Raw genomic sequence first — 20,494 nt, 5'->3', positions numbered from 1 at the left:
TCTTTGGTCTAATTTCTTATCTTTGCTTTCAAAGAGAAGATTATAAATAGGCAGATGCTTAGGTAAATTTATATTTTTATGAACATACCTGGAGAAATTTGAAATTTAAATAGAAATCTCTTCTACTTATAATTTTTCATCTGTATTCATCAGTATTCTTTACATCCTTACATATTTAAATTTCCCGTATATAAATGCATATACATTCGCTATCTATTAATTAATAAACCTAAACCAGTTTCAATTATCAATTTTAATTCTTGCAAGTATAGATACAATTTATTTTACATACACAAATACACAGAAACGAAACCATGATTAGAATATAAAAATTTTTTACATGAAAAAATCACAAGGTCGAGAAGGTCGGTGATCCAAAGAACGAATTAACTCGTCTGCTCCGAGTTAATAGGTTAACCAAAGCATCTCAGCTCGAAACTCAATCGTCGTTCGATCGATCGAGTTCTTTGATACGCGACATTTCAATTCGTTCACAGTGGCACGCTGTCTCTCGTCGATATCTTTACGGGCTCGAGAGGGACACAAGCCCGAAGAAGAAAAAGTGGGAATCTCGTTTCGGCCTTCGTTGGAATTCGAGTAATGCGGTCGAAGTAAGGCTTCGTTCGGTCTCTGTGCCGACACTGCTAGACAGGCTACTTCCGAAGCCATTCTCGCGATTCCTGCCAGCGGTTACGGAATCCAATAAGACCAGTCTCGGAAAATTTCTCCCCAACGAGACGTCATTGGAAAAAGGAGACCTTGTGGTTCTCTACTGCGGGACCGGTATACCTGTCCGAGCCACGATCGCCTGCAGTTACACGATTCTTTGCATTCGATCGCTCTTACTGCATGTATTTCACATTAATTATTCCTTGACTTTCTTAGGCGTTATTCGTGGGATAAACACTGGTCGAGAATCTATTAATTTTCTATGGTTGACAGGATTCGATTTTTAGAAAGGATATTTTTTGAAGGTTTTATTAGGAAGAAAAGTAGTGGAGGATATGTAATTATTGATTATAAATTCTCAGTGAATTTTCAATTATTGAATAGTGAAAGACAGTTATCGTTATTTTCATTCATATTTATTTTTCGGCTTCACAGCTCGGAAAAAGCACTTGGCTCACATATTTCTAACTTTCGCTCATTCCCGTACTTTATATAGAGCATTGACCATATCCAAATAGGCACACACACTCGTGCTTTCATTCGAATCGCACATATCTCATTTTATATCTAATAGTAAAAGCTTACATATACTTATATATCTTTTTCTTAATTTAATCCTATATTAATCTATGCACTCTCGCATGCCTACCTTTGACTTAGTTCCGTACCTATGTTCTTAGGCTAAAGTCTGACATATAGCAATCGCCTCTGGCTGTCTTCTTTTCCTCTCTTCCTCGGATTCTACCTTTCTCGCTGTTCTTACATATTTATTAATTCCGCTATTATAAACAGCTGAAAATATTCCATTCGTCCTTACCTGCCCTCAATCTCTCTTTTCACTGAACCTGATAGCCCGAAAAATTTGTATCCTTGTTCAAGATTTCCACAAGGTCTCAGTAAACCATTTTGCCTCTATCTTTACTTCCATTTAGTTTAGCGCTGTTTCTGCTCCATCGCTTTGTTGAAAACCTGGAATCTCTATTAGATGAGCTTCCTTCTGCTCTGTCAGTCCATTTTATCCATTTTCCACTCACCCATAGTGACAATTATAGTTGTCAGTGGCGATAACTCAAAAAATCATCAATTGGAAGTTTAGAATAGTAGAAAAACATCAGGAAACTTATTATAATTTATTTTATTGAAATTCATACAAATGAAAATGCAGCAGTTGCGTTTACGTAAGGATATTTATATAACTGAATTGAGGTAACATGTGCGTCAGTAATAGTAAACATATCAAGGATTAGAATTTTATTTATCTTGCAACAAGAAAATATTATAAATTAAATCAAGTTGAATTCATATAAAATCTTTCTCACTAGTTGTGAAGAAGCTTCATAAATTCCTATGAATGCAAAGAGCAAGACATGATCGCCATAAAGAGCTACGACAAACACTTTCGACAAAGTAATTAGAGATTCTAAAAACACTTTAGAAATTAGCATAAAGACCTTGTCTATTCATATGTTCATCACTGTACATGCACATACAGCCCCGTATAAAAGTGTTAGGACAATTACCGTATCTTTGTTCCAAGATTGTTACAAATAATAGACAAACTCTATTGTAGTGGTTTTTTTAATTTCTGATATTGTGCAAGATAAGGAAAATATACTTTTTTAACATATCAACAACTTTACTACAAAATGCATATAATTTCAAATTCATAGCTTATACCGAATATCATAGTTATAGAAATATAATATAATATAGTTGTAGAATATATGGAATATATATTGAAGAAATTAAACAAAAATAAAGAAGAAAAGAAGACGAAGATAATAAAAGACTTATGACGTTAGAGGAAGATCATAAGCACCTATAAAAATAGGAATTCTCTAAGTGAGAAAACAACGTACCAAATACATCTCCTGTTTCATTAGATCACTAAATGTCAGGAGTGTCGCAAGCGCGCGCCAATCGGTTGCATCTTGCGGTAGCACAGGCAATGGGGAGTTTTATGCAGATGCGAATACGTAACGTGGATCCTCGAGACGACAGGAAATATCCTAGCCATTAACGGTGTACAATGTAGAACACACACAGTGCAGAGTTCTGTGAAGCGGACCGACAAAAGGCCCGGTACGCGTATCTATTATATTCATGCGTGGCACAACGACGTGTTACGTAACCTGGCTGGCACAATTACCTGGGGTAGACAACGCTATAGATGCCGTACATGGAAAACGGACTCGTGACACAAATCTTGATTACGCTGGTGTGAGCTGCTCGGTGTGATACGCGGCTCACCTTTTCGCACTTTTGTGTCCAACTAACGAGGCGCCACTTTGAACATTAAATGGAGCGTAAAAGCTAATCCGTGTTTATTGTATTAAAGGGTTATCCTGGATTAGAATGCCACTTTTTGAGACATTGTTTGACATTTTATCCAAAGAATCTATAAGATATTTTCTTATCGATGTGTGCTATATACAACTCACATACATTTGATTAGTTTCATGTGAAGAAATTGTATTTATTGAAATATTTATTGAAAAAAGTGGAATATTCTTCAAACGTGAATAAATATGTGTGCAACAAATTATATAAGAAAGCTTTACATTACCGAAAAGGATTAGAAAGAAATATTTTAGTGGCATTCTAAAACAGAATACTCGTTTGATGTAATAAATATAGATTAACTTTGATGACCCATTTATTGCTTAAAGTAGTAAACAGTATATTGAAACAAAGAGTATTACTTTGAAAAGGGAATAATATTTTTCATAAGAAAGAGAAATGTAATATCAGAAATGGATTTTGTAAGTGAGTAACAGCGCACATGTTGTAAGATTTGTTAAAGTAATTAGCTAGAATAGACTGAGTAATTGAAGAAAATAGAAATTTGTGTGTATTCCCTGCTCCAGTTCTTCTTCCTTTTATTTTTTCTTTTACTAAAACTTTCTAATGTTTTTCCACATATCTTTGTATCAATTAGAACGCACTATTATTTATCATCACTATTTATATCAATTAGGACACATACATTATCGGTCACACTATAAGAACTAATTTTCGCAAGAGTTGCTTTTTACGCTTGTTTCTTACATTTAACTATTTCAGCCAGATCTTTTCATAGACTTTCACAACGCAGGAAACAGGACGTGGAATTTGAATTTGTAACCGTTGAATGTAGCAGAAAAGTTGAAATCGACCAGGTGAACGAGTTTATTAATATATGTATCTGCCGGATGAATGAATTGAAAACGGGTTGTTGGAAAAATCAAGCTGATGGAAGTCATCGGTGAACCGACTAGCCGCGCGTGATTCATGAAACGATATTGAATATAATTTATTCGCGCGTTCTAACGCAATGACTAATCGGAGCTAGTCACTCGTTAACGCTTGTGTCACAGATACACTTGAACTTTCATGGCATTCTTATGCGGGTTCTCTACACGATGTGTATGCATACCAAAGGAAAATTCAACAAAAAAAAAAAATAAAAAAAAAACAATATATCATCAATTTGTCATCATGCACAATCATGTCTCGTTTCTCTCTACACACAGAAATAGCAGAAAAAATAATGAATTATCGTCTCCTCTTCTTATTATCTCTGAGATTTCTGCTTTTTATACTTCTCTTCTTTTTTTAAGGAATAATGCAAGAGTACAGAGTTATTACTCGCTACTATCTGATTACCATAGCTTTGTACATTATGATGTTTGTTATCACCTTTGAAATTTTTTTTTTTTAATAATGTAAGAGTTCTACTGTGTTTGAAAATACTGTTCGTTATTATCTGTTTGTGACAGAATGGAGAATTATTATCTTCTTTTATTATTACCTCTAAAAATGTCTGTTTCTCTTTTTCAGTGAATAATTTATAAGTACAAGCTCATTTGTAAATATTGTTCGTTAGTATCTGTTCGCTATAGAGTTACGTTCTCTGTGGTCGTTGACAAGAGCTTCTCTTGATTACAAGCTGTTTACAAAACGCGATAGCGGACGCGTGATTTATCGAATCGCATTGCACACCTATGTACCGGTGTCCTCTCAGATATAACTTAGCGACAATGATGTACCTTTATATATATTTTACGTCAAATTTGTGATTCATCCAGGCAAAGAAATAAAAAACGAGTAGTCGGATTTTCATTTTTTACGAATTGTTTCATACACCTAAGCATAATTTATGTATCGGCTAAGAGAATTCAATGATTTTATAAGAACGGTAATTAAAAGCTTATTACCTGTTTACGATACTCCACTGAAATTACAATTCCTTTTCCCGTCTTCTTCACCTCATTTGTAAACTGATTGTCAGTGTGTGAAAGAAATAACCAATGGATCGAGAGATCTACAGATCTTTCGCTGCAGGATCAAATAATATTTATTTAGTAGTCTAGTATTTTTCTATTTATTTCTCCCTTCTGTATGTGAATCGTATTATCAGCGGTTGAATCTTTTAACATTTCGCAAGTTTCACTTCGAGTTAAGCTCGACACATTCTACGCTTTCCATTTCTTTCGCTTTTAGGATACGAAACATTATCTTCTGCATTAAACGTAGTATTGAAAAACGTGAATATTATTTTGTCATCAAAAGGCGAATGAAAACGATAAGCAGCTTTTGTGCCTATATCAATGAAAGAAAATTATTATAACGTGGCATAAATAAATTTAAGACTGGAATTTTCTAAAAAGATAATAAAACGGCGAAGTTTATAAAAAGCAAGATTAATTATTTTAATTTCTGCGAAGTATTTACATATACGCACATGATTGAAAGGCGCGTGTATTTCGATCTCGGCCTCGATCGACAACCGCTCCGTATCGATTCGATCGGACGACCTGTTCTGCAAAACGTTTCTATCCGGTGGATGACTCTCGATATTGGCTTATTAGCCTGCTCCGGTTGATCCTGGGCTGGCCGACGACGTTGATTGCGACTGCAACCGCCGCTACGTTTTTCTTCTCCTTCTTTGCGCTCTCTTCTCTACTTTCCTTTTCACTTTCCTCTAATTACCAGCCAGAGCGGCGCGATTATTCAACAAACTGTGAAAGATTACGCGATTCCTGGCTCTTCTTATCGCGTCGTGGCTCTCTGATAAAGCCTCAAATTCCTCGCCATGCGTTTGGAGCAATTTTTCTCGTCGGATCCTGACATCGTTCAAAGAGCAAGATCGAGAGAGAGAAAGAGAAATTTTACTAATTAGCAACGACTATTGTTAGAGGTGGTAGGATTGCAGGATCAACTATATTGTAAGTTTGCATGGAACGAAAGAGATATAACAGAGAAGGAAAATAGCGTTAAATAGAGGTATTATACCTTGAAAAGAGAGAGGGCGGTAATTTCAAGCATAATTTATGTATCGGCTAAGAGAATTCAATGATTTTATAAGAACTGTAATTAAAAGCTTATTACCTGTTTACGATATTCCACTGAAATTACAATTCCTTTTCCCGTCTTCTTCTTCACCTCATTTTTTTTAAATAAAACAATTTCTAACCGACAATCGAATTTTCTTAAGCGAATCTTTTGTATTGGAATTGATTTACAACTAGATTTGTGAATTGACTGCATCCTCAATTATTAAAGTTCAGTCTTTCTTCCCTTCCCCATTCTCTTTTCCATTTTTCTTCACCACTTTCTTCTTTGTTTCAAACGTATGCGCATCCGATTACGCGTCCATCCCATCGTCTCACCGTTTCCTCCCCTAATTAATACGCCGGCAACGACCTCGTAATTCTATTCCGCTCGATCCACGCGAGCGTCTGTTGTAACGTGCGTTCTGAACGCTATGATAAGAAGCCTTTTATTTCCTCGTCGCAGGCTTAGAAACGAGCAAAAACTCACGATCGCAAGCCGATGTCGAAAGTTTTCGTTGCGAAACGCGGGAAACTTTGCATCCGATTAATTATACTTAGTATAGTACGTTTCTGGTTCGCATCATTTTCGTTCCGTTGAATTACGATGCTCTCATTGCGATGCACCCTGCTGAAATAGCTTTGATTTTCATCAACGTTAATTGGCGCGTTACGTGTACCACCGAATGTATGCGTAAGATTAATAATCTAATAAAATGTCAAAAAATTCAGAAGATAATTATTTCCTTATCCTCGATAGCTTCAACTTTTTAGTAAAAATACGATGAAATTAAAATGTAAAAATATTAGTTTATTCCAAAAGTTGGTAAGAAGATTTGGGAAAAGTTTGATGGTAATTTAATTTTACAGAAATTGAATGCTACCAAATTGTATCTCTATCTTTTCACATGGCAAGCTTAAAAAAAATTTACTTAGTAAATTGAAAGAACATTGTCCATCTCCTTCTCTACTCTTCCAAGTGTTTCACCGTCACTGTCTGTTCAGAGTATGTTTCATACTCTTCTCCCTGCGGTACGATTATCAACTGTGCTTCACAAAGGATGTAAGCGATAACCAACGGCGTCATCGACCGCTTGTCGTGCACTCGAAACTCTTATTCACTGTGATTTCCATAATTTCTCCATGAGGAACGCGCATCAGCCAAGATGATTCACTTGTCCTTGTTTTAATCCTCTTCGTTTTAAACATGTGCCAACTGTGTAACATTTTTTAATTCTTCCAAACTACCCTGCGTGTTAAAAAATGTTATTCTACATTTTCGACCTCGTCCTTTTTTCACACGAAATCACCCCCTTCCTTGCACGTTCGTCAACTCTTATGGGATGCTTATTACATGTATCTGCAATATCATTTGAAAGAATTTCCGCCACTATATTTCTCATTTTCAATATCAGACTTGACTGGTTCCTTTCTTTCAAATCAACGTAGCCCCCTAGAAGTCAATATTAATTCAAAGCACAATTCAATGACTCGAGCAAACTTGCAAAATTCGAGCGAGTTCGTCAACCAGCGTGGAACAAGTATGAGAAACATTTCACCATGAACTCGCTGCGATTATCGATGCTTAATTAAGTGTTGCTAGATCGACACACGCCACTGGTCTACTCCTGGCGATCGAGTTTTCCATATAGCTCGGTCTCTTACTTGTATGTATTTCAGACACATACCAAAGGCGAAGGCCACGACGATGGCGGAAACGTTGGAACTGAAGCGTATCGCGGAGAACACGAAGATTCAGAGTAACGTGAAGTATCACGCCGAATTCGAGAAGGCAAAAGGCAAGTTCACCCAGGTGGCAGATGATCCGGAAACCTTGAGAATCAAGCAGAACAGCAAGATCATCTCGAACGTGGCTTATCACGGTGAGCTTCAGAAGAAGGCCATCATGGAGCAGAAGAGGACGATGACCGGAGAAAATGGCGAACAGATCGGTGAGTTGAGACTTGTCCTCTGGTTTACTCTTTATTCACACATTGCTTTGATCTTTTAAGTATTTGTATCCGCGATTCGGTAACCGGTGAATCGAAGCTCTTGAAGCTTTCTATAGCTAACAGATATTAATGTTCGTAATATTTTTTCATAAGCATTTCCATAAGCATTTTTTCGTTACTTGTTTTGATAATTGTGATACGCATGGAATCTGAAGGTTTAAGATTTAATTATAGATAAGTTTAAATTACTTCTACAAGTTTAAGTAGATTTTAACTCGTTAAGGACTGAACAATGGAGTAATGAATAAAAGATGTGTAAATGCAATACATATATAGGAATCAGGCACATAAAGCAGGTTTTATGACTTAAGGAAAAGTAGTGTACCATGCTGTTATAAACACATTAATTTCCATGCATAAATAACGATATAAAGTATCTTCTTATATATTGTTTTATTAACTATATATATATTACAGAGTATCATATACTTTATATAAGTGTATTGCGTAAATAACATACATAAAAGAGCTTTCATAATTCAAAGAGAAAATAGTTTATCATAGCGTTATAATTACATAACATTTTGCAAACTTTATACAACAGTATCTATAAGGAAAAAGAAATAACTATTCAGGAAAGTATGAAATAAATTCCTGAAAGTTTCTTTTATAATGTTAACATGAAAAAAAACAGGATTTATTAATACAAATTGACTAACAGAAAGAAAATGCAACATAAATATTGCATTAACACAACCATTTTCCTTAATGAGTTAACGTACCCCTGATCAAACTATCCTCGATGTATTAACACTTAAAAGAAGCGAAGAGTCCTACTAATCTATGAACTTATGCACCGTCACCAACTAATATTCGCTTTTATGTTAATTGTCTCTTAGTCAACGCTATCTTTCCCTATTGCCCTGTATACGTTCGATCGATAGATATGAGGGCTAGGTATTCGACGAACGCGTACATCAAATCCATTTAAAACTCTCAAAAGTCTAGAGCTGCTTCTGAAACTTGCCAATTGAGTTAGAATATTTGAGAATACGTAGCTTGGAGAGAATTCTTAAGTTGGCGTTTGAATGGTTGTCGGAAAAGCATATCGGCAGCTTGTGTATTGTTGACTTTAGAGTACGTAGAGTACACGGACGGTTCGATCGCGCCTACATCGGGCGTGAACGCGAATCCACCGGCCGCTAGAACTGCGAGCTCGCAGGTGCAAAGGACACCAGGTAGGATCGCCGATTACGATCCTCTTAGCGAGGTGAGACCGAGCCCCTATTCCGCCAGGCAAGCTGGGGCAACCACTGTGATTTATACGAGCGACAAGGGACCAGGTGAGTTCTTGTCCATTTTACGGAGTAGGTTTCTTCCTAACTTCTCTAAGAAAAGATTAGCTCTAAAACCAAGTTTTACGTATTCTTTTCTTACTCTTTGCTTATTTAGTTACTTTTATAATAATCTATGTAGTTAGGAAGCTACGTACAGAGTGGTTCATTTTCATTTCATGTAAATATATAATATAGTACATAATCGTTTGACAGATTGTTTTATTTTAGTCGTCAATCTCAGTAGGTTCAGGATATCAATGTAAATAGATAAATTTTTATCCACAGCTATTCTTTATTATATTAATGCGATATTTTAGCACTTTCTAATGGCAATCCAATGAAAAATTTGTAAGTTAACGCATTGTTGACCGGTCACGAGTTAACTCGTGTTTTCATGGCCAAACGTCGACTTCTCAGTGTGCTGTTGGAGATGATACAGTGCAATTGTTGGGCAGCACACCTCAAGCTGTGTCTCTCGCTTGTAAGACCCGTCAAGTTGCGTCCTTTGTTGTAAAAAAGTGTCAACGATGACGGAACGTAGCAACGAAGAATCTTTCAATGAATTACACGCGGGTGTTTTATCTGATTGTCCGAGTGACTGTGAATCAAGTTGCAGTGACTTGGAAAATGATACTGTATCAGAAGATAGCGAGTCTGATATTAGGCCAGCGAAATATCATCAAACCTACGTGCATATTACAATGCAATAAGCACATGAAAGGGTAGATCGTGCGGATAAGTTTTTGGCAAACAGCAGTATTTTACGAAAAGCTTCAAAGTGGTCGAAAAAATTAGCATTTTTCTGATAAGCTGCACCTTGTTCGATGCATATAAAACGTACCGTATCTATCTGCCAGAAAATAAAACAAGATACGAAATGTTTCTACTGGAAGTAGCTAGAGAATGGATAACTGTGGATTCCAAAGAATGCAGCGTTGCACCTGACGCTTCTCGAATTTCTAAAACAGCTCCTTATAATGATGCACCCTTCGGGCTTTCCGGACAACTGAGAAACCACGTCTTAGAAAAAATAGTCACTGGCAGAAAAACAAATCCGACTAGAGCGTGTAGAGTATGCTCTTCAAAAGGAAAACGCAGCGAAATTAGATATATTTGCAAAAGCTGCTGCTTTCCATTACACGTAGGTGATTGCTACACTGTTTATCATAGGAAAAAGAAATATTCAAAGTTGAATAATAAATGAAATTTATTAAAGTTTATTTATATCGTTTTACTTGCACATGCAGTTACGAAATAATAGCCGGTGACGTGAGATAAATTGTCAGTAAAATTGCCGGTCAACAATATGTTAAGAGATCAACTTTCTATAAATGGAATTTTGCTTGCTTATGACAAGACAAATTCTAATTGATTATAGCTTCTCATCACATCATCAAAAATTGTGCAGACTGATAATTTTCAGAAATAAAATGTTTCCTTTCAATGCAATGATAATGGTATAATATACATATGAATACAGAATACATAAGTACAGTAAAAATATGTTATAAAAGATTTGAGATAGCGACGAATACAAAACCATAGTATCATGTTATACTATTATAATTCAAACTATAGAAATGATGGTTTACAATATATTATGATATATTACAATATGTATTATAATATTTACAATAGAAAAATGCAAAACTTATAGAGGAGATGGCTCGTGACCGGGGTTACCAGGCAATTCCCTTAATACCTTAATCATACTCCCACTGCCACTATCACTGTCGATAGCAATATAATCTTATTTGTGTATGTGACTTTTTGGCCAATATACGAGATTATCTTTATGACTGTATCAAGAGTAGCAGTGGGAGTAGGAATAAACCTCTCTTCACTTAAGGGATCCCTGCTCGTGACATAACTTGTAGCAGTGGGGACGGTAATCTTGAACAGTTAAATGATTTCATCCAAACTATGTTGGTGAGAAACTCGTAAGTTACAATTAGCCTAAAAATAAACAAAGAGCGGGAAGAGATAGACAGGAGATAAAAATAAATGATAGTGATAAATGGAACATCCTGTACACTATCTGCTCTATTTCCCTTTGCTATTCTGACAGTGAACCGATACTTCAATACAATTGGAACATATCCTCGTTGCCTTGTTTCGTATACAATCAACCATATGGGTTGGTCATTGGTTATAGTTAGCAACCGGTAATAGTTAGTTTCAATAGATCAACTTCTAATTGGATTAGCTTGAACGATAGGTAGATACAATTCGGTCACTCCTATTGTATCGTTGGCCATTATTTCCAGAAGGCAACGTCATGGTGAATTTATGTCGTTCCTCCATAGGACGACCTGGACGTTCTTCAACGTGCAACCTCTGTTTGTTTATCAGATTTTCGTACAAAATATTAGATCGTTTTATAAGCTCTGTTGTTTTTTCGATTTTTAAAGAGGCATTGTTGCTTGTCTGTCAGAATTCTGCTGCTTCTTAACACGTTCGTCGCCACGTCGCACATATCTAGGCGACGAGTACACTTCCGTGGGGGCCCCGTCACCAAAGGATGGTGACGCTCTTCTTGTTCGAGTTAATTAAATATACGATACTATATATAGGATATACAACATAAGAATATTAAAAACACATTATACCATACTTTTCATTAATTTATATTCTGGATAATACATTACATTATCCTATATCGTATGGTATTCGTTAAAACATTCCAAACACGTTTGGGGTGATTTTGGGCACTTCGAACAATAGTTATAGACCCCGCCATCGCTACTCTCCTCACTTTCAAATATATTTTCACGCTGTTTACCGAACATTTTGAGGAGGAAGAAATCACCGATGTACGTCTCACAAGTATGCTTCTCGACTAAATGAAAGATGCCATGAGATTCCTCGGAATACTCTAGCTGGAAAGCTTATCGCTTTCTCCATTTCAGAAATAAATAATCTTTTCTTTGCAATGAATCGAAGGCGATAAACGATGAATTCCTGCTTGTCGCTCTATTTACGTTCTGCGTACCGGCGGTCGAATTTGGGCCCCGCAGGAAACTTAGCCGAATCACATTGGGCGACGAACGTCTTAATAGTCTGTTTTTCAGATTAGTATTTAAGCTTTGGTAAATGGAAATTCCAAGAAGACCGATACAGTGGTGAAAATAATGACAATTGAAGGATCAAACGATTAAGCGCTTATGTCACTGTATGCTTTATAAGATTCGTACAATTTTGTAAAGAGATTAATAAAAAATTGGCTCTAGAAAAGTTTCATATAAAAAAAGATAACAGTAGGAAATAAAATATTAATTGGCATTACATGTAGGAACATGCCAAGAATATTTGTGTAGCTTCCCAGAAGGAACTTTTTACAAGAAATTTTGACCAAATTCTGAATCACAGAAATTTCATAAACTAATAGAATTTAATTTTTATATGAGAAAGAGAGAGAATTTACAATCCAATTCATGATGTTTTCCTATAATTTCATGTTACATTTCTAATAAAAAAAAAAATACGACGAAACTTATAAAACGATTTAATATAATAATCGAGAAAGATGTTTTGTAGTTAACGGTGGCTGGTCACAAACTATTTCTGTTTTCTATGTGGTATATTTATTTTCCGTTTCGTTGTTGTTGCCAATTCGTCGACTGCGTCGATTCACTCGTAACTGCTTTCCAATTCTTGTGCACCATACTGTATCTATTTTATATGTTTTACGTGATCTAAACTTTCATTAAACACGAAACGCTAACACGTGGTGTTTTTGAGCAAGTTGCGTCTGAAATCGATATTTGGTGTTTGAGAGGAATCCTTTTCCGATAAATTTGATTTTCTTCCATTTTACTTGGTAAATTTAACGAATTCTTTCAGTGACGAATCCACCAGCTAGAAAGATTGGCTCGGTGGCTGATATAGACCCTGTAAACGAGTACTACGGATCGTTGACACCAGCAACGAATAACAATCACGTCCCACAGCATATGCCTTCTCCACCACCAGCTACCAATGTTGGGGTGAGTTATTTTAATTTTTTAAATTACTATTTCCAATAGTATGGCCCATAGGGGTGGAAGAAGAAAGTTCAAGTATCTTCCTATTAGATGTAAACTTTGATATTGGGTGGTGTGAAAGCAATTTAAAGATTTTCTGAAGATATTGTTAATCAATGCTATTTTTTTAACTTTTTAATGGTTATACATTTCTCTATTTTACACATTCCTTGCTGGAAAGATGTGAATTTTAGAAATAAATTGTTTTATTTATTTTATTTATTTTGCTTTATTTTAAGAAATAAATTGTTTGTGTTTGCCCAATATACTTTCTAGCTCTTTGGCTTCTAAAATATTTATAACTATGCCCAATATTGTGTTTCTGTGAACATCCTCTATTTTTTCTCTCAAATTTGTTTCCTTTTTTTTGGATTGTATATTTTTTCTTCAAGTTTCATACTTTAATTCTTCCAATATGCATCTAGTCAATCATGCAATCTATTGATTGTATTATGTGTTCAACAATTAGGAACTGGTTAATATTTTCCATTTATTTATTTATTTCTCTGATCATATTTCGCTTTTTCCTAATTTCACCAGTTGAGATATATTTTTAAAATAATTTTCTTTTCCATCAGAGAGTATATAGAGCGATGTACGACTACCAAGCGCAAGATTTGGACGAGGTGAGCTTCTGCGACGGCGATCTGATCGTTAACTGTACAGCCATTGACGAGGGTTGGATGACCGGCCTGGTACAGCGCACCGGACGACACGGCATGTTGCCTGCGAATTACGTCGAACCAGTGCAAATTTAAAAAGCATCTTTCGCATTTAAAGTAGAGGGTAATTCCACTTTGGGACCAAATTCTGCTCGATTCTATTACGAAGAGCACCGATAGCTGTCATGTGCTTAAACATTTTTCTACGAGAGTATCGACCCAGTTTTTATACGACCTTTTTCATGGTGACGCAGATTTATCCTGTCGGTCAACAATTTTATACAATATTTTTCGAAACCATTCCGTTGCTTCGAGGATTCCACGGTAATGATGATGAAACGAATAATGATTTAATAATTGAGCGGTGACAAAGCCTGGAAGATTTCAATTCTTCACATTTTTGTATAAGTTTTATATTCTATTTACAGAAATTTTAAATACTTTATTTCTAAAATATTCTTTCCTATTCTTTTTGCTCGTATTTCTATGATAAGGCATTTCTGTTTCACAACACGTGAACATTTTACATTTGTACACAAGATCAGAACGATTACCTTAATATTCGACAATATTCTTCCGACCTTTGTCCACCTTTAAGCTTAGTTCTCACTTTGTTGTAAATCGTTGGCGAGAACGATATGCAAATTACGATGGATATTTATTTGAAAATATGTAAACGGTATTGAAATATTTTATCAGAAGATTTAGACTTCACCACCATACCACACGCATTGTTTATTGTGATGCAAACAGAAAGAACGATGTGCCTTATATACGTAGACCTCCAATTAGGTCAATCTTTTCCTGCGAGCTTTTGCGCAGCGACTTAAAGGAAACGATGAAAGAAAAAGAAAAAGTATGTATGTTAAGGTTCCGTATTGAGATACATATCATCGGAGCACATAAGAGGGAACTTTGTAGGAAAGAAAAGTGAATCTAGTTAGGATTATAAACGAAGAAGAAATTTTGTAGTGTAATTGTTGATAGGAAAGTTTCGTTACACTTGCCTTGCTCGATCCGATGCGTTTCGAAAGAAAGCAACGATCGCTAGAAACCTTTATTACCGTTTCACTTTGTCCAATTAACGACATTAACCGACATTTACCTAGAATAGCTGTTAAGTTGTATCACGCGAAAGAAATGCTTACTTTTCGGCTTTCGATGATCCTTTTAGTCACTGTATCGGCGATACTCGACTGATTAAATAGCGAAAATATCAAGCGATAATTAGAAGATTTATATCGATTTCTACTACCTAATTCTGTGTTACAGCGTTTTAAAATTCCAAACGTTTTATTAAGCGAATGATTCAGGAAACGTGCGTTTTTCAAATTGTACACGATGTAACAAAGTATTATCCGTAGTTAGTATGTACCGTTAGTTATAAGTTGTACTAAATTTATATTTGTATTTGTATGGAAGGAAATTTCAAATTGTAAGAATTTAAGAAATCGTTGCGAAAGAATTTTTAATTTTATTAAGCCGGTGTATCCGGCCTATTGCACGTGCAGTTGAACGAAATACATTTCTTGAGCTTTCTATCATTTTATTCTGCTTAACTGATTAACACAAATATAATAACATACGAAACAGTACTAAAAGGATTAGATCGCTTTCTGCGAATACATTTCTCGTGGTAAAAAGCGGGTTTATCGGCAATAGAGGATTGTTCTCCGCGATGGTCTCGATTTTTCTAGATAGCTTTATACCTTCTTAACGTTCGATTAATGTACAGATAAATATAGCGAGGAAATTTCAAATATAACGAGAACATCGTGCCACCATTTCGGAGACTAACCGCGTCCCATATTGCCGTTTCTCTTCTAATTTTCGTCCCTTAATCCCTGATCATTGTCTTTCGACATTTTTTTCTTCCCTCTGCTGGAAAAATATGAAAGGAAATCTGGTTCCTGGGACACAAGCCGTATCTATTACATTGCATTTACCTGAGTAGGAGAATAGAAGATTATAAGCTATATTATTACGTAAAAGAAATAAATAGTAATGTTGTTGCGTGCACGCGCGCGCCTACGTCGCGTTTCCGGCGTGCAACTTCGTGATAAACCGCGAGGAGATATATTCATATTTTTGGAAACATGTTAGCATTATTATTATTAATATTATTATTATTATTATTATTATTATAAATATATTATAATTATTTGCCCCTTTTGTAATTATTAAAACACCAATAAGTCGAAGAATCTACAATTTATAATTGAGAAAGCATACAGAAATATATGTTAGCGTTGTTTAAAACAGATAATATTATATTATGATACGAGATCATAAACAATGAACATGTTATGTAAATCATCGTCTATGATTTATTGTTCTATCCTATCTTTCTCCAGATCTCGCGCATAGATTTGTTTATTTTATCACAGTAGCGGAGAATGAGAAAGAGATTATTATATTTTACATACCATATTCGTTATTCTTTTCTGTTACATTCAAAATGTAAACGCTACAGATCTTTCTTTTCTGTTTCTTGACTATTATCTTAACTAGTATTCAGATTGAAGTCTTATTTTTATAGATTTTGTAAGGACAGAATATTTGATGTCTTATATCGTCTGGTGTGATCAGTAGCTGTAATCTGAGTCCTTTTTCAAATAATTCAATGTTATGATAAAGTTTATAGAAACAGAGCAGTGCGGTTGTTCAAAATATAAGGAAATCCTCTTGCAAAAGAAAAAGCTTGCAATTGCTGTAAATCAAAGATAAATAAGATAACGCTGCGTTCAAGTATAAAAAATGCACATTTATTGAAAGTGATATAAGTACAGTAAAAGGTTAACTGTTACGTAGGACTGGTATCGCAGTGGTAAGTGCACGTTCTCAGTTGGGCCCATTTTAAAACAGATTTGGGTAAAATTCTACTGAATGGTTGAACACGTGAAAAAATTGAGCATAAAAGCGATTAAAATGCATTTACACGAAGAAATGCAGTGATATATGATTTATATTTATGGAATGATTCAAAAGATTCATCTTAATAATGCCCAACTCTGCTATAAAGCTCTTCGCAATTAGATTTCAGCAATATCTCATTTTTCTTTTATTAGTTACCAAGAAACTGAAAAACTTCAGTCTTTAAAAATGTTAAACATACCAAGAGCGTTTCTTAATCTTATCAATTCGTTATCACTTTCTTTACTTTCTTATTCTTTACCTTTTAATTACCAAGAACTCTCCTTTAACGTTAATACTAATTGAAAATTAATATTCATATTTAATTTATATTTAATAGTAATCTGTGGATAGAAACATGTTATGTGGACGTTGATAAAAAGAATTCCAGAGTAATTAAAAGGTAGACAAATTTTAATTCATCAACATAAAACAGTACAATCTTTCTTGGCGAAATTCATTTTTGTCTAAGCGAAACATCCAACATAAAAGCTGCTTGTGTCAACCGAAACGCGTGGCAGTCTCGTAAGTTTACGAGTTGCGAAAGCAAAGAAGCAGGCGCTAAAGATCGCGAAATATAACGAATTTTAACTCTAAATTGACATTAGAGTCTGTCCAAAATCTATGGAATATTCAAGACCATTTATTTTTTATTCTAAAATACGTTTCTTCCACTTAAATTCTCTACAAACACATTTCACATTATTAGGAAACAAGATTCAGCGAGTAATTTAATTAGAAACTTGGCCCATTCTTCCTGGAAAATAATAGGAGAGAGATACCAAGTAAACTGATTGCGAGTGTAGTGGGGATTGCTCTAGATACAAATGGCCTTGAGAGGTCAACCGATGTCAGACAGACTATATCGATCGATAGACCGCACTGCCTAACCACATCGATATGAACGAACTTAACACACGAAGCAAACAGTTTGTCCTCTTTTCTACTAATATACACTGCTAGTCACAAGTATTAAGACACGCATGATATTTAAATTTCTGACAAATTCAATGCTTTCTACTGTTTCTATTTTCAAATTATTTTATTATAAATCTAAATATGATTGGACCCTGAATCTTTATACAAATTCATATCGTTATGAACATAACCGTGAAAGTCGATCTAACTATATACCTTTTTTGCATTTTTAAATGTAACATAAATGTTAAAAAATCCGTGGTCTACTTGTAACATTAAATAAAACAAACTTTATGAAACTGATATTTATTATCAAGAATTTTCCAATAAATATATCAAATAGATCTAATATCTTAATACTTATAACCTGCAACGTATATTCGAATACAATTCATAAGATTGCGAAAATAGTTTGTCCAATGTTCCTATTCATGTTCTATATACTCGATGTGGCTGTTTTTGACTATTCGTTCAACTTCAAACAATCCTTTTTCACACCTTTTGTTCCTAATTGTTTTTAACGATTTGGCTATATTATACATCCACACTCGACGACGACAAATATTTCTTTTAAAAATCCGCCAATTATTTTGTCCGCTCGACCAACTTTCCACTTTACTTTCTTTCTCAAATTTTTAATCTCCCTATTTCGTTTCTTTTCATTTGCCGAGTATCAAACGTTGGTTATCTCTCTGCACAGTATCTCGATTATACACGAAAGTTACCGCCATCCCTTGGCACGAAGTAAGCCGCTTCTCAATTCACGACAAACTTAATGGTGAGTACGCGAGACGAATAACTATCAATCTGGCTGCACAAGCTGAACTTCGCGATTAAATGCGTTGCTGATGGATACAGGACCGTCTACGTGGGTGTGGGTGGTTAGGATTCGCGATTAAGGATGAACTGGATGAAAGAACGCCTACACAGCTATAGAGCACCGATATTGATACTTGTTGTTAATAGTTTTTTAAATGCATAAAGTTGAAAATGGAAGGAATGTTTGAAAAAATGTATTGATTGATCTATTAGTCAATCGTTTCTAATTTCAATGATAAAATGAAGTATAGAAGTTAAAAACTAACGGAAGAACGGAATTGATAATATAAAATACGTGTAAAATAAATAGAATAGAAATAGTAAAGAGACAGGGAAGAAATTCGGTCTACGTATATGACCGTTTAAATCTAGATTCTAGTTGTCGTTAATAAACGAAACAATAAATGAATAATAAATCATATTATTCGAATCTAGGGTTGAACGAAAGTTAAATAAAAATAATATCTTTCTTTTTCACGTACTAAGGACCTAGAAAAAAAAAGGAAACAAAAAATATTCTTCGATCATTGTGAATTAACAGATTCATTCTCCTCCGAATGATATTCTGAGTGTTTCCTTCGTTTAAATTACTTTAGATTGAGATTCTAATACTGCGTTTTAATCACGAATGAACGTCACACTGAAACCTGTTATACGATTTTCAAACTGCCGCCCATTCCTATGTCAAATATTTTAAATATAAAATCATGCTTATTCTTTCTATCAGATTCTGTAAATGAAAATAGTTGCTATTAGAAAATCAAATTGACAAACAAGTGTGCTTAACCTCTATTCTGAACGTGCTTCATTGAAATTATTTCAAATTCTCTCCATCTATTCGTTTTCTTTTTCACCGTTGCAAACAAATGCTGCAAAATAAGGTAACTATCGAAAAATCACTAGACGAATGAGTATCCTCAACTTATTTCCCCATCATCCATCTAAAATCACCATTATCTTCCTACTTCCTTAACCAAACTTTGCAGAATCAAATAGCTGTTAGAAAGTCAAACTGACGAATAACTATCTTCAACTTGTATTTCCAACATTCTTCGTTAAAATTATTTTGATCTTTTCTTTTAGACCTGCTTTTTCTCAGCCAAAATCTAAAAAATAAAATAACCGTAGGAAAAACCAATAAACACAATCTAACCGACTGTTTCCATAATCCATCGAGCGTCTTGGGCTGTGTAGGGTCTGCAGAAGACGCCTGGCGTTGCGTCCTCTTCGTCCTGATCAACAATCAAGGTTTCTCTGGGCGTCGTGCATCGAAGGATCCGCGTGCTGGCAGTGTTTCTTTAAACGTAGCGTGACCTTTTTCATATTTTGTTTCCCTTTCTCATTTTAAAACGATACATGTATTCAGAGAAGTGTATATGCGCGCATGTATGTGTACACATGAAGTATACACATTTCATCAGAGAATTAGCCCGCCTGCTAATATCCGGCCAGGTCGGCGAACGTCTGATCCATTTCGTCGGCGATCGCTTTGTACTTACAGCGCTCGTTTACCACCACGTCTGCAATGCAAAAGGGAGGGTTACGTGGCACTAGTCGAATGTTAGATCCTGTGTTAGTTTTTGGGTACCTTTTACCGTCACTACACTGCGGATTTTTATGTATTTAACTTATTTTATGATTTTAATTTCTTCTCATAATGCAGAGCATTCTTTTCTTCATTTCATTTGTTACACCCGAATCGACAGATGCAAAAGTATACAAAAGTTCCAAAGGAAACTTTTCATCATAATATTTAGAAGATGAAACAAATTGCTCTGCCAATATTCAATGCTCAAGGTGCATTGGAAATACTATAATATTAAAGTATATTAATATGTGTAAAATGCCTAAACAAAGGAAATGTATTTAGCTATACATAAAAATCCGCAG

The 20,494-nt window shown here is 34.9% G+C and overlaps 2 protein-coding genes across 4 annotated transcripts in view; one reads left to right on the top strand and one right to left on the bottom strand.

Annotated features, from left to right (window-relative positions):
- The window catches only part of LOC132911030 (LIM and SH3 domain protein Lasp), a 144,328-nt gene extending 128,061 nt beyond the window's left edge, over positions 1-16,267 (top strand). Inside the window, exons 4-7 of the mRNA XM_060967358.1 lie at positions 7,662-7,933; positions 9,070-9,276; positions 13,114-13,256; positions 13,871-16,267. Coding sequence (XP_060823341.1) covers positions 7,662-7,933; positions 9,070-9,276; positions 13,114-13,256; positions 13,871-14,050 — 802 coding nt within the window. The 3' untranslated portion in view covers positions 14,051-16,267. The remainder of the gene's footprint in view (positions 1-7,661; positions 7,934-9,069; positions 9,277-13,113; positions 13,257-13,870) is intronic.
- A 430-nt stretch (positions 16,268-16,697) lies between these two features.
- Positions 16,698-20,494, bottom strand: part of LOC132911019 (tropomyosin Per a 7.0102) — a 42,144-nt gene continuing 38,347 nt past the window's right edge. For all 3 annotated transcript variants that reach the window (XM_060967330.1, XM_060967318.1, XM_060967316.1), the window contains one exon: positions 16,698-20,124. In XM_060967330.1, the coding sequence (XP_060823313.1) occupies positions 20,042-20,124 (83 nt within the window). In that variant the 3' untranslated portion in view covers positions 16,698-20,041. The remainder of the gene's footprint in view (positions 20,125-20,494) is intronic.

Source organism: Bombus pascuorum, chromosome 9 (assembly GCF_905332965.1).
Source record: "Bombus pascuorum chromosome 9, iyBomPasc1.1, whole genome shotgun sequence".
Taxonomy (NCBI): domain Eukaryota; kingdom Metazoa; phylum Arthropoda; class Insecta; order Hymenoptera; family Apidae; genus Bombus; species Bombus pascuorum.
The sequence above is the reverse complement of the archived record's forward strand: the minus strand, read 5'-3'. Positions and strand labels throughout refer to the sequence as shown.